Source organism: Hibiscus syriacus, unplaced genomic scaffold, assembly GCF_006381635.1.
Source record: "Hibiscus syriacus cultivar Baekdansim isolate YM2019G1 unplaced genomic scaffold, ASM638163v2 tig00110556_pilon, whole genome shotgun sequence".
NCBI classification, from domain to species: domain Eukaryota; kingdom Viridiplantae; phylum Streptophyta; class Magnoliopsida; order Malvales; family Malvaceae; genus Hibiscus; species Hibiscus syriacus.
The window spans coordinates 6,402-20,261 of record NW_024062779.1 but is presented as its reverse complement, the minus strand read 5'-3'; the positions used below and the strand labels follow the sequence as shown (position 1 = coordinate 20,261).

The window sequence follows — 13,860 nt, the reverse complement described above, 5'->3', positions numbered from 1 at the left end:
TTTTCTTTCCCCAAATCCCCAACGGGGTTGTTCATCAAGTGCTGCAAAATTTTATAGAACCAAACAGTTTATAAAACCCTAATAGAGCCAAGATAAAATCTTAATGACAATTTTCATATCAGATATAATTCGGTCACTTGTGCAACTCAAAACATATGATTCAAAGCACAGCCACTAGCAACCAGACATGAAATATAACAGAGGAATTCATAGTCCAAGCTTTGTCATCTTATTTAAACTAGTAAGATCCACACCTGCTAGCACTCACTAAACTTATTAATAGAAACACACTGCTAAGTTAAAACCCATTTCTCTTTCAGTCACTAGATGACTCAAACAGTTGCAATAGGACCCAAGTCAAGTGTGGAGTCCATGATCTTCATGGCTTCGAACCTTGGCTCCTTTGCTTGGAACTTCAGACCTGCGTAGAGCTTCATGTAGTCCTCGAATACAAATTTGGGATACACTTCAGATTTGTCCGCTTCTGTCCCCAGCAAAGCCGGTGCTGGATATATAACAGCGTCGCTGCCCGGGTTGTAGAAGGAAGCGATGGACATTCTGGTGCCGTCTGTTTGAGCAATCACACGGTGCATCACACTCTTATATTTACCATTGGTGATTACCTGGTTCAACCAAATAAAAATAGTCATCGAATATATCAAGGAATCGGCCTTAAAAAAGTAGTCCCCACTCCTCAGCTTGGAATAACTTATGTTTTCCACTTGGATATATTAATCCATTGTACTTTTTTTTATTACCGAATCCAAATCACTTGAAACTTAGTGTAAAATAATAAAGGCCGGTGCTTGGTTGGTATACCTCAAGTTGGTCACCAAGGTTGACGACAATGGAGTGTTTCATGGGAGGAACATCGATCCATTGTTCGTCCTTGAGAAGCTGAAGGCCGCTGACCTTGTCATCTTGGAACAGTAAGATGATTCCACCGGCATCAGTGTGAGCCCTGAGTCCCTTGATCAGGTCTGGTTTGGGGCATGGAGGGTAGTTGCTGACTTTGGTTCCAAAGGTTGGCCCTTTAGACCCATAAAACACCTTTTTCAGGTAACCGGGTTCCAATCCCAGATTCTCGCACAACAGGTCTAGAAGTTGCTCTGCAAGCTTCTCCAACTCCACTGCGAATTCCTTCATCACCTTTCTGTTGTTAAAAAAAGGAACCATGTCAGTTAAAACATAAACCCGAAAAAAACATCATTGCCACCGTGTAAGAAAAAGAAAGTGAACCCCGACCTGTACTCTTCTTCAAGATCAGGAATTTCAGCTATGTTCGATTCAGGCAAGTGGCGCAAGAAGAAGGTGCTTTCCCAGTCCATGTCACTGATCTCAGATTGAACGGCCTCAAGACCTTTAGTGGCAACCATTTCTTTGAATCTCTGCTCCATGCACTTTTTGTAGTGCTCCTTTGTCAGCCTCTCCACAGTTTCCATTAGCTCATGTGATATTCCATGGTTCATCAGCTAAACGGGGGGAGGGGGGGATACAACAAAAGATTAGAAGCATTATTATAACGAATGAATCAACTGAGTAAAAGATGTAAACTATAGATATGGTTGGTTTAGCGTTAAAGAACACATTTAAGAGGTTTTAGTACCTCAAAGAAACCCCAATTCTCACAGGCGTCTTTGATCATTTCCATGGCCGTTGCTCGCTCCTCACCGTTGAGTTTGGAGAAGTCGATGAGAGGGAAAGTGAGCTCCATTGTTTATCCAGGGATCTTACCAAGCTTTTCTAGTAATGTGTTGCTGTGTTAGTTTCAAGGCGTGAGTGATATGGGAGCCCGGTGAAGTGCAATTTATAGGCAAAGAACGAGGGAAAAACAGGTGAAATGAAAAATAAAAAATAAAAGACGAAAATGGAAATGTGTGTGTACAGAATTAAATTTAGATTTGTAAATAATTTTATTAAAATAAAATAATATCTGTCACTGTCAAAGCAACCAATTTTCCACATTATCAAAATATATCATGGTAAATTGACAATCACATATACAAGGAATTAATGATGTGTATTACAACTATTACTCTTTTCTCTTTGTTTAGTATATAAATAATTTATAAGCTTGTTATGCTTCCGGAAATGATTTTCGGAAACCTTCAACTTTTCATCAAATCGTATACGTTGAAGCTGTTAATATTTTCATCGCTTAAGGTCTTCAAATATGTCACTCTGCCTATTAAAGAGCAAGTTCATATTAGTTGATATTGGCTTTCTAGTCAACGTGACTTGACTTTTCGAAAATTTTGATTTTTTCGGTTAAAGTTAACGGACAACAACGGTCAACGAGTCAGACCGAGTCGGGTATGTACCCATTCAAATCGATGCGGATAATTCGATCCGATCTGTGGTGTCACATTAAGGCCACCGGAGTGACTCACTGTAAAAATCTCGGAACATATTTCAAGTTCTAATAACCATATCAGTCTACAATGGCGAAATTTGATGATAGAGTTTAGGGAACAACTTAAAACTTTAAAAACTTTAGAGGTTAAAATTAAAATTTTCAAAAAGGTAGAATGATTCAATTTACATTTTTCAAAAAATAAAAATAAAAATTGGAGTCTAACTAAAATTTTTGAAATTTTGAGAGGCTTAATGAGAATTTTTAGAAATTATGAGAGGGGTATAATTAAGAACATTAAAAACTTTAACAGCTTAATATAAATTCCTAAAAAATATTTGGGGCCAAATTAAATTTTTTAAAAATTTTAAGGATCAAAATTATAATTTTTTCAAAACTAATATTTATTGTGTTCTGTCTCTGTCTGTCTAATCCATTTGTCTGAAAATAATCATGATATCCATACAACTAAAACACGCGCTAAATGTCATTATAAATGCTTCAACCAAAACTAAAAAAGGGGTTGAAAAACATTTTCAGTCTATATATTGTCTTCTTCATCCTCCATGATCAAATCATTTTTTTTACATATCACGATAAATGATTGTCTTCTCACCGATTACAACTTTCTAACAAAACTAAACAAGATAAATAGTCAAACCACCGAAAAGATAAACTTATTATCATCAACAATTATATTCATATATCATAATAAATGTTTGAAAGTAAGAGCAAATAATTAATTTTTTGGTAAAGTACTCAAATAGTCCCTTGATTATATGATGTTAATTTGTTGAGTCCCCTAATTATTGAAAGTTTCAAAATGATTCATTGACTACAAGGTGTTACTTTATTGAGTCTCAAACTATTAAAAATTATAAAACAGTCATCCGTCTATTCATATATTCCAAACTTATCATTTTTCGTTAAAAAAATGACAGTTGTTTGATCTAGACGTTAATATGTTCGTTACACTATGTCATTGAATCAATACTTGAAACATTATATTGTCGAGTCAATATTTGAAATGAGCATTGATCCTAGTAGACATCATTAAAATATGATTTTATCATATCATAGTCAATAGATTAACATTTAACTTAGACAACCGTCAAACTTTTAACGAAAAATGACAAGTTTAGAACATATAAATAGTTGAGTGATTGTTTTATAACTTTTAGTAGTTAAGGGAATCAACAAAACGATACCCCAAGAGACTTTTTTTTTCTATAACTTTAATACTCGTGAAATTCAATAAAATAAAATCAAAATCGAAGATCATTTATGTATTTTAACCTTAAATTTTGAAAAAAAGGTGAAGATAAAAGACAAAATCATGTGTCACAAGAATATAATAGCAAAGGTTGGTCGCCCATCTGCAAAAGACTGGTGGCGCAACACATTGTTGGAGTTGGAACTACCAAGTTTTGGTGTTGAATTGACGGGCATGATGGATGATCTTTTGGGCGAGTTTATCTATAACATTCTTAGTGGGGGGAAAGCGAGAGGACCCATCGCCCATCCCTTCCCTTGCTACCCTGTGGCTGTCCGTGTCTTGTACGAACCCCGAGGGGCATTTCCCTCTCGCACGCCCCATTTTTTTGTTCAAACTCGTAATTTCCTACCATAGTTTAATTAAATTATATTTAATCTATAGTTTTCTGTTTCATATTTTGAGTCGGAATTGTGAATCAAAGACTTGATTATAATGTCTAAATAATAGAAGCAAGCATGATATCTAAAGAGGTTCATACTGAAGGATTCCAAATCAAATTGAAGTAGAACACTAGTTTTCATGAAAGGCTAGATAGGAAACAACACAAATCCTCCTGCTCCAACTTAATTAAAATATGGGATGTAACCTCTGAAAAGGCATCGTTAGCTAGATACCCCTCTTACCTGCATTATTCTAATAAAATTTTCAAATTCTGATGGACATTAAGAAATTATCGCTCAATTTTATTTTGGTCATTAAATTTAATTTTTTTAATTTAATTTCTCGGTTTTAAAATCTAATTTCTTGTGCACAACACCATCATCAAACCACAAATATTGTGATGACATAACAATTTACACCAAAATGATAGTGTTTTAGATCCTTCCAAAAGAAATAAATCTTACACACACAAAAATGATGTTGTTTAAATCCATAAAAAAGTCATTTTTATTTATTTTGTTCCTTTTATAACTCTTCGCTCCTCTCTCAACTTGAACTAATCCAAACTCTGATCACCGTTTGTTGCGATCGATCATCGTATTGATTTGATCATTATCAATTGTCATCTTCAGTTACCGACAAATCCCAACATTTTTCGTCAAGGTCATTTTACCATTTTAAACATGAGTGTAACACTCGTTTTACCAAAAATACCTCAAATTCTACATATTTAGCATTGAACGTTTCAGATTATTATCCACCAATCTTTATCACGTGTCACTAGATACGGTCATACAACCCAAATGAAAAGACGCTGCTCCACACCATAAGAAGATACTCTCAATCATTAATATCTTTAAATGGGGGTTTTGATCTTCAAAGATCCATCATAAGGAAATATATCTTTCTCTCTTTGATTTTGCTTTCTTTTCTCGATAAGCTTCTGTTTTTGATTTTGGACCAAGATTCTATTGTTGTTATTGTTGTTACGGGTGATGACTGGTGAGAGATCGTTAGATGGTGAAGAAGGGTAATTGATAAAGATGATAAAATCATTAGAAAAAAGAGAGATTATATGCAACTTCCGTGTTAATAATTTACAGTACAAAAAAATAGATCATAACAACTATAAAGATAACGGTAAATTGACAAAAATGATATTTAAAAATAAATAAATAAATAATTTTTTAATTAAAATATGATTAAAATAAAATTTGAATGATAAAATTTTGAATATATCTGGATAATGTTATTTCATAGCTGACACTATTAAGGGTATACGCTAATGTCCTGAATAAGTCCCAAGGTGCTATATCTATAATATATCTCAAATGAAAAAGATAGTAAAGGCAATCGACAAGGCTATAAGGAAAAGACGGAGACGCCCCCACGTATCAAGCCGCCGGAATACACTCCGTGAATCGTATTTATGTTGGCAACAACATGGAATAAAAAAAGATACCACAAAATTAAAATATTGGACACTCCACTCCTCACCATATAGTTTTTTATATTTTGTTTTCAATAATGTTGTTTCTATAATATCTCTTAGAATTTTAGTTTTTTATATAATTTATTTTTTTATTAGTAATTTAATTGTGTATCCTCATAAAATTTTAATATAATTTTTCAAAAGTTTATATTCCTTTTTATTAAGCCATACTTTCTTCATGTCCTAATTATATTGTTATGTTTAAAATTCTAATTTTTATTGTTCTCTTATTTTGACTAATAAGACGCTTACTATTTACTGTATCCTTAATTAATCGATCAGTGTAAATGTTAATACTGTAGCCTTTTAATTTATGCTGTAAAGGTTTCAATGTCGACTGATGTGACTTGACCTATCATACATTAAGCCAAGTACCTTTATTCTTCAATTTCCGAATCTATTTGAGGTCTTTCGTATTTTTTCCCGTAGTTCTATTTCCACTTAAGTAAAAGATTTTAGAATAAATTATATATTTAATACCTAAACTATTGATTTTAATCATTTCAATACCTAAACTTTCAACTTTTTTAAAAACATATCTAACATTTAGTTTTTTTTCTTCATTTTAGTATTGTGTCGTTAAAAACTTAACGAACGAGCTCGCCAACCGCCGCGTCTACAATTGTCGACCGTTGCATCGGTGGACTGATGAAGCCCAAACTTTCCGGTCCATGCCTTCTCGACCCCTTAACATGATTTCGATCTTCATATCACCCAAAAATGCCTCAATCTCTCCAAATCGAAGATGAATTATTCAACTTCTTCATTATTCGATCTCCGTCGTCAACCATATGATGAGCCTAAAATTGAACTATATTGGCCAACTCGTCATTCTCTTGTGGTCCAATGTTCGGATTAATCGTCTGTCCACCAGATCTATACCTTGTCAGCCCGTTCGTTAAGTTTTTAATGACAATATACTAAAATGAAATAAAAATTAAACGTTAGATATGACTTTGAAAAAAAATAAAAGTTTAGATACTAAAACAGGGCCAAAATAATAGTTTAGATACTAAATGTGTAGTTTACCCAAGAATATAAAAAATGTTAAAACGTACACGTTTACCTTGGAGTACTAGTTAAACGGGCAAAAACAATTATAACATAATCAAAATTTCATTACATTAACAATTTAAAAACGATATTATTAGTAATTAATTTTGTTTACTAATTTTACGTGCATGAATGTGTAAATGAAAGATAAAAGATACATACACCCCAATTACACTCTTGGCTTTTTCTTCTTCTTCTTCTTCTTTTCTCCTTAATTATGGGGAAACAACATCAATCATTTCAAGCTAAACCTAAAGGAACGGGGGAGGTTTCCTTCAATGAAAAACAACCTACTTTCCTACGTGAATACTATAATTTTTTTAGTTATCTAAGTCGTAGTTAGAAATGATAATGAAACAAATATAAACGACATAAAGATATCATAGAACCGAGGTCGTGGGTTTTGTCTTGTCTCTGTCCTATTATATAAATTACACACTAGGAATATTGATTATTGAATTCAATTAATTCGTTCCCACACTGGACCTCTCATGTCACTAATCACATGCGACGACGTCCCATCTTCAAATTCCTTAAAGCTCTATTATTACCTGTGCTTAATTGCTAGATGTCACTAACTTCTGTTATTACATGCAAAGGATTTTCAATTCTGTTTGTCGGACCTACGTCATTTTACTTTACAACTGCAGTAGCCAGTACAAATGAATCCAATTCTCTCCCCACTTCAATTGAAAACTAATTTTATATACACATATTGATCATGAATCAATATAAATTTATAATATATAGTATATAGACATATTGATCATGGATCAAATATAAATTTATAATCATAGGGAAAAATATAACTGATTTTATAGTGCCAGCTTTAGGGTTATTGTTCTTTGAGTGGATATTAATTAATAACACACGACCAAATTCAGCGTCCTTGCTTTATATTACGTATATATGCTCAATCATGAAAGCATACATCATTTACAACCATTTAAACATTGTAATAAGTCCAGCCAAGGTATAATAATTCCTATACGATTTTTCCAAGAGCACTCAATGGTTACATACACATGCATGATAATCACGCATCAAGAAGTTATAAAATACGATTCTATAATTAAACTTGTAATTTTTCAATTTGTGTTTATATTTACAATATTAATCCACATGTTTAGGAAGAAATTAATTAAGAACAACGGTCAAGCAATATTGATACCAAAAAGAAAGAAAAAGATCATGTCACATGCAATATATAATATTTATATATTACGTGCGCCAAGGTCCATTATAATTGGCGCTGGATGGAGTTCCAGATTCGATGAACTTACTCCTTGCCCTACAGCTTTGATTGCGCCATATCCATGTTTTGTAATCGATATCATCGCAAATAATTATTCACACTAATATTTTATAAATATTATCTTTCAAAAAATTTTATGTCCGTACCTAAACTCTGGCTTGTTTTATTTCGACTTGGAAGTATGTTCCTTACACGCACCTACACATATACATATATATATAAATATATATACACACACACTAACAGAGAAGAAGAATGCAAAATGAAAATTCTTAAGATCATAAACGCTTGTAAAGTTGACTCAAAAGCCTGAAGGTGTACGGGGATTGGTTCATTCTTATTGTTCTTTGCCGGTAGCATGGTGCTGTGCAAGTCTAGATGGTGTCAATAATTTCTTGAAAAGATATGGTATTGTTAATGCATGTAATCTTGATTTGCTTGTGAATAGATGTAATCTTGACTTTTAAACTATAATTATGCGCTAGTATAATATATATTTTATGTCTATTATTGTTATATTATATTTTAAATATATAATTTTATCGTTGTAGTAAAAATCATAATTGATATATAGTAAAACTAAAAATATATATTTGTTGTATTGATAATGTATAAAAAATTATGTATAATAATCTTCAAAAAATTATGAAATTAATATCATATATCAAATGCACTATTAATATCATCAAATACAATCCCTAAAATTAAGATCATATATCATCTTACATACAAAGAACATATAGAATAACTCGATGTTGTAAAAATAGTCAGAGACAGATGTATGATTTTATGTTAGGGGACGAACCTCTAAAATTCTAGAAGGAGATGAATTTATAAAACTCTAGAAGGACGAAAATAAATTTTCAATAGAAAATACATAAAAATAATTTAAAATATATGATAATTTTAAAGTTTTAGAGAACGCTTGTACCCAGTCACCTTCTCGACCCGTCCATGAAAGTAGTAGCTTTCAAAATGAAATCAAACACACGTCAAGGAGACAAGAACGGATGGTTTATGGATGAGTTTGATGACAAAGAAAGATTTTAACCTAAAAGACGAAAGAGATTTCCAATGCTACAAAATATTGAAAAGTTGTGTTTTAATGCTAATGGAATGAACCCACCACTGAAATAAAAAATAAAAGATGCTTTTTGTGTTGATTCGCTATTGACATTGGCATTTTGCATTAGTGGAGAAAAGTAACGGGGATTAGAGGAGTTATGGCTCCCTCAAAATTTTGGAAAACTAGAATTTGATCCTTTATTTTTATTTCTTTATAAAAATAATTTATCCCTCAATTTTTTTTAAAAATTTATTTTATTTTTTTTTTAAAAATAATTATTTTAATTAAAATTTCTTTTACAAATTCTTAAAAGTTCTCATTAGGTCTCTCAAAAGTATTGAAGTTTTTAGTTAAACCTCCATTTAAAAAATAGTTTAAGCCTTTATTTTTCTTAAAGAAGATTAAACAAGCAGCCAAACTCTTTCATCAAGTTTTGACACTGCTCTATATGTTACAATATGTAATAACTTGAGTATTTGAGTCAACATTCATACGAAAATCTGAGTCATAAATAAATCAATAAATTAGAGCAATTGGGGTTCATTAAGCCAAGTTTAGGTTTGATTGGATGAAATGTAGGCCTAAAATATTGTAAAAGTGAGATATTTGAATTGATGATAAAAAAAGAAATGGCTAAGTTTGCAATTGAACCAATTTTTTAAATGAATATTGAATTTAATTAAATGCGTGATATCATCCCTATTTCTTAATTTTTCTCTCAACTCTTTCACTCATCTTTTACCTTTGAAAATCCTAGTTTGTGAACACTAAAAATACTTCATCTTTTTTGTCCAAAGCAATCATTATCGTTTAGGATAGGTAAATATCATCTTTAACACTCCAATAGCTTCAAGAATAACTCACCTTCATATTTAAAGTGTGAACCTACTTAAAGATTTGAAGAGAGTTTAAACTTAGAAAGTTTTTCTAATACACTAAAATTGTAAGCTTATAAACTCATAAAACGAAGTATCAATAGTAGTTCATTTGATATCAGTATTGTTCATCTAGTATTGATATCAAAAGAGTCAATATCAAAACTGAGAAAGTTTGAACAATTCCAATATGCTAATTTGATATCGATACTCTCTACCTATACGAGAGTATCGATAAAGTGCTGACACCCATAATAGAGAAAGCGTTAAAAAACTTTCGTAAAACTCTAAACTCTTTACATTTATTCCATAAGACTTGAGAATGGCTAAGACACCCTAATATTTCTATCCATGAAAGCTCCAATCCAAGGATGAGTATGTGAGAAAGACTTATGTCTAAGTGTGTGCATGGCTTAGTGGTGATGTGTGTGTAACGTGGATTGTAATATTATTATTCGCGACTTTTAAGTGTAATATCTATCTATACGAGACTTGAAATATATTTATGATTCTCCAACTTAGTAACGTAGGACTGTATGCAAGTAGATCAAGGTGTCCGGTTTTGGATTATATCCTATAATATGATTATGTAAATTGTTTGTTTGAAAAAAAAAACTTATGCTAAGTTTGAAACTATACACTTAATATTCATGACGGAACTATTAAGGGATAGGGAGGGGCTGTGCCCCCAAGCATTTTTTTTATTTTAATTTATATATAAATTTTAAATATTTATGGAATAATTATGAAATCACCCCTTAATTTTAAAAAGTTATACTTTGCCCCTCAAGTTAAGATCCTGACTACGTCCCTATTTATATCCTTATTAAAAATAGAGTAAACTTTGTTGGTTGAGATGTATATTAAAATATATACGTCGTGCCTTTATACTATGGTTATGTTTATAAATTATAGAAAGTATAATAGAGTAGATGTGTACCATCGAACTTGTAAAGTTTATTTTTTTTATTTTTTAAAATGGTTACTTTGTAAAGTTTATTGTTTATATTATTTACGTGCACATGTTAGTAGATATTGTGTTCGTGTTTGAGGAGAACTATCGTTGAGGGATTGTCAACACCCTTGATCAAAGTACATTACGTTGTTTTATGTTTGTGAGTACGTGTATTTATCGGACCTTCTATACTTTAATTTGTTAATTCTAATATTGTTTTTAATTTACATTTAACTTATTGTGGAGCTCCAAATTTTATATAATTGTTTTAATTTATATACTTTTGGTATACATGAGTGATTTGAGACATATTTTGATATTTACGATGCAAATTTGAACTATTTAAATTTGTTACTTGTTTTGATTATCCAACATGACATCTCAAATATATCATGTTATTGATTCGAATTTGAGTTATTGCACAAAAAAAACATTTATCTCATAAAAAACGATCATTATAATTCTATCAATTGGAATAATATGCTTTCCCTCCCTTTACAATAATGTGTCCAAACGTAAATGTTTTCCAATCAAGCTGTAGTGCATATCCATGGTGAATGCCTATTTGCACCATCGCTTTCCATATTGGGATCATGCACGTCATCGCTATACGTTCATAAATGTTCCTTCCCTGAGACTACGACAGATCTGATTATTCTCTGTTCTTTGTTTCTTTCACTCTTTTTTTGGTTATGCTTTGTCATTTTCGAACCAAATCGATGCTCGACTGTTCTTATGTAGAGGTTGATGTATCAGCTTTAGTTTCTTGGTTGATGTTAACTCCTCTAACAACCCATATATGAATAGGAAGAAGCCGTGTTGCTTTCTCCTAATGAGAATATAGAAGAATGTAACTTGAAACTGATAATCGATTTCCATTCCTTTGCTATAGAACGTACACCATCATTATATACAAGTGCATTACAAGGATAACCACCTTTAACTAAGCTAACCAACTAATCACTTCTGATAACCAACTCTAACAGACTGGAAGTTAACTCTTCAGTCAACATCTCCTATCTGGGTACGGGTCTAAACACAGATCAAAGGTTCACTTTTAAGCTTCAGGTTATATTTTTGGAAGGATATATAAATTAAAATAGATTATCTTATACGATATAGATGTTTCCTTTTTGAGCGAACTGGGTCTGGGCATTAGCCTGCCATCACGGGCTCAAACTACCTACATTGGACTCTAACGAATCTGGGCCTATAGTAGAATAGGGCATGGTTCAAACAAACGAAGGTTAAGTTTTTGAGCCTGCAATCTGCACCAGAAATTTCCAATTATCAAAGGTCCAAATCTTTTGCATTATTATTATTATAATTATTATTTTGACATTCAAATCTTTGCATTATTACAGTACAAGTACAATGAGTTGGATAGTTTTGGACAGTCGTAGTCTCGTAGACCTAAAAAAAGTGGTTTTGTTACAATTTAGAAACGTTTTTCAGACAGACTTTCTTGATAACTTTTATGACAATCCAAATGTGAAAGATTAATTTTGAGAAGAAACATGTTCTAAAGTAAGATATACTCTAATCAATTTCCAAAACGTATCCAATTAGTAACTCAGGTAATTAAGTAAGCTAACTCTATTATTACTTAACCTTATAACTCTTAGAAGATCACGCCATTAATTAATATTCACATGTTGTAGCACTGTGGACGAGGGGTATTGAATCAGTGATAGATTTAGAAATATTTTTTAGTACAGACACTAGATACATATATGAATATAAAAAATTTCACAAATAGATGCAAATAAAATTTCAAAGTAAAACTAATAAAAAATTAATATATTTTTTTTGAAATTCATGTACGTCTTGCATCCGCCGCTGAAACGAACTATATTACTCGGTAACAAAGAAGAGTGGAAAATAAAGAAGTACAAACAGAGTAGTGCACGTTAAAATAAGAGTTCCAACTTTTTCAACATTAAAGTATGTAATAATAGTATAGGAGTATTAGAGTAGAATATGTTATTTTTATAGCAAAATGGAATTCCTTTTCTCATGCCATAGGATCTCGAGGCAGCAGCACTATCTTCGTCATGAGGGGTGATGATCACCGTCATCGTAATGGGGAAAACTAATTGATCCTTAGAAAATGTCAAGAATCTCGAGGATTGAACGGCTGCAGAGGGGACAGCACCCTCGATTCAACCACAGTTCCCTCGAACACATCCTGCAAAAAGTGTGTCCACATGGGATGAACGCCGCTCCTTTCTTCCTCCCCATACACACGCAGCACATCGAATCACTCCCCATCTCCGTGCCGCTTTCTTCCACCTCCTCCTCCTCCAACAGCCTCATCAACGACACCCTGAGCGGCGTCCCGGGGACTTAATCCCCGCGCTATCTCTCTCTGGTTCCGGCGCTGCCCGAAAATGTCGCTCCGCCGCTAACGCTTCGGCCAGGTTCATGCCTGACGAAACTGGAGCTGGGTTAATGCAACCTGGATCCGGATTACGACTTGGGTCCACTCGTTCTTCAACTTCAACCACACCGTCTCCGTCTCCGTCTCTGACGCTCGTATTCATTGATCCGAATCCCCATGTGGTCCCACAGCAGCCCATGACTTTAAATCCCAGCCGTTCCTTAAAACTCCTCCACCTCCTCCTTTCCCTATCAACACCGTCCATTTGTTCCCTAAGAAATCTCAGTATTGTCCTAGCTTCCCTTTCCTGCTGCAACGATTCCTGCAACAACGCACTGAGCTGACTCATTTTTTGTAATTAACACGAATACTGCAAATGCAAAGAAAACCCAGAATACACCAGGGCAACCAACTAAGAATAATGAGAAAAAAAACGTCTCTAAGTGAAGGAAAAGGGAGAGTGAAGATAGTTAAGGAGGAGGCATACAGCATGGAAGTCCCGTGAGCCTATTACTCGGAAAAAAAATACAATTAAGAGAATCCCACCTCCGGCATTGATTCACACTAATGAAAATGACAGAATTAAACAAAATGGGTATTAAAAAAACACTGTTTTCCCAGAGCGTACCGCTCCTCCGTCATTGCGGAAGGTCTAGCTTTTCAAATTCCCGTTGGGACCACTGTCCAGTAAGAGAAAATAAACAGAAAAAAAGGTTGGATGTTTGAGTTTGGAGTTGAAAGATTTCTTTACGGGGATGGATTGTGTCTGAGTTA

General features: G+C 32.9%; 1 protein-coding gene, 1 long non-coding RNA gene and 1 pseudogene across 2 annotated transcripts; all 3 read right to left on the bottom strand.

Annotated features, from left to right (window-relative positions):
• Nucleotides 1–95: 95 nt before the first annotated feature.
• Nucleotides 96–12,566, bottom strand: LOC120131620. The gene is made up of 3 exons (XR_005516933.1): nucleotides 12,553–12,566; nucleotides 5,496–5,499; nucleotides 96–272 (listed from the first exon to the last, which is right to left on the bottom strand). It is a non-coding gene; the product is annotated as an uncharacterized LOC120131620 (long non-coding RNA).
• Nucleotides 97–1,799, bottom strand: LOC120131619 (1-aminocyclopropane-1-carboxylate oxidase-like). The gene is made up of 4 exons (XM_039148572.1): nucleotides 1,607–1,799; nucleotides 1,246–1,472; nucleotides 820–1,153; nucleotides 97–623 (listed from the first exon to the last, which is right to left on the bottom strand). Exons 1-4 carry the CDS (start codon nucleotides 1,712–1,714, stop codon nucleotides 333–335), a joined length of 960 nt encoding a protein of 319 aa, XP_039004503.1. The 5' UTR covers nucleotides 1,715–1,799; the 3' UTR covers nucleotides 97–332.
• Nucleotides 12,567–12,779: 213 nt separating the features above from the next.
• On the bottom strand, nucleotides 12,780–13,479 carry LOC120131492 (annotated as a pseudogene).
• Nucleotides 13,480–13,860: the final 381 nt, after the last annotated feature.

Coding starts and splice junctions, on each gene's coding strand:
- LOC120131619 (XM_039148572.1), bottom strand. CDS start 1,714: ATGGAGCTCACTTTCCCTCTCATCGACTTCTCCAAACTCAACGGTGAG. Junction 1,473..1,606: donor AGAATTGGGGTTTCTTTGAG/GTACTAAAACCT, acceptor CCCCCCGTTTAG/CTGATGAACCATGGAATATC. Junction 624..819: donor ACCTTGGTGACCAACTTGAG/GTATACCAACCA, acceptor TGGTTGAACCAG/GTAATCACCAATGGTAAATA.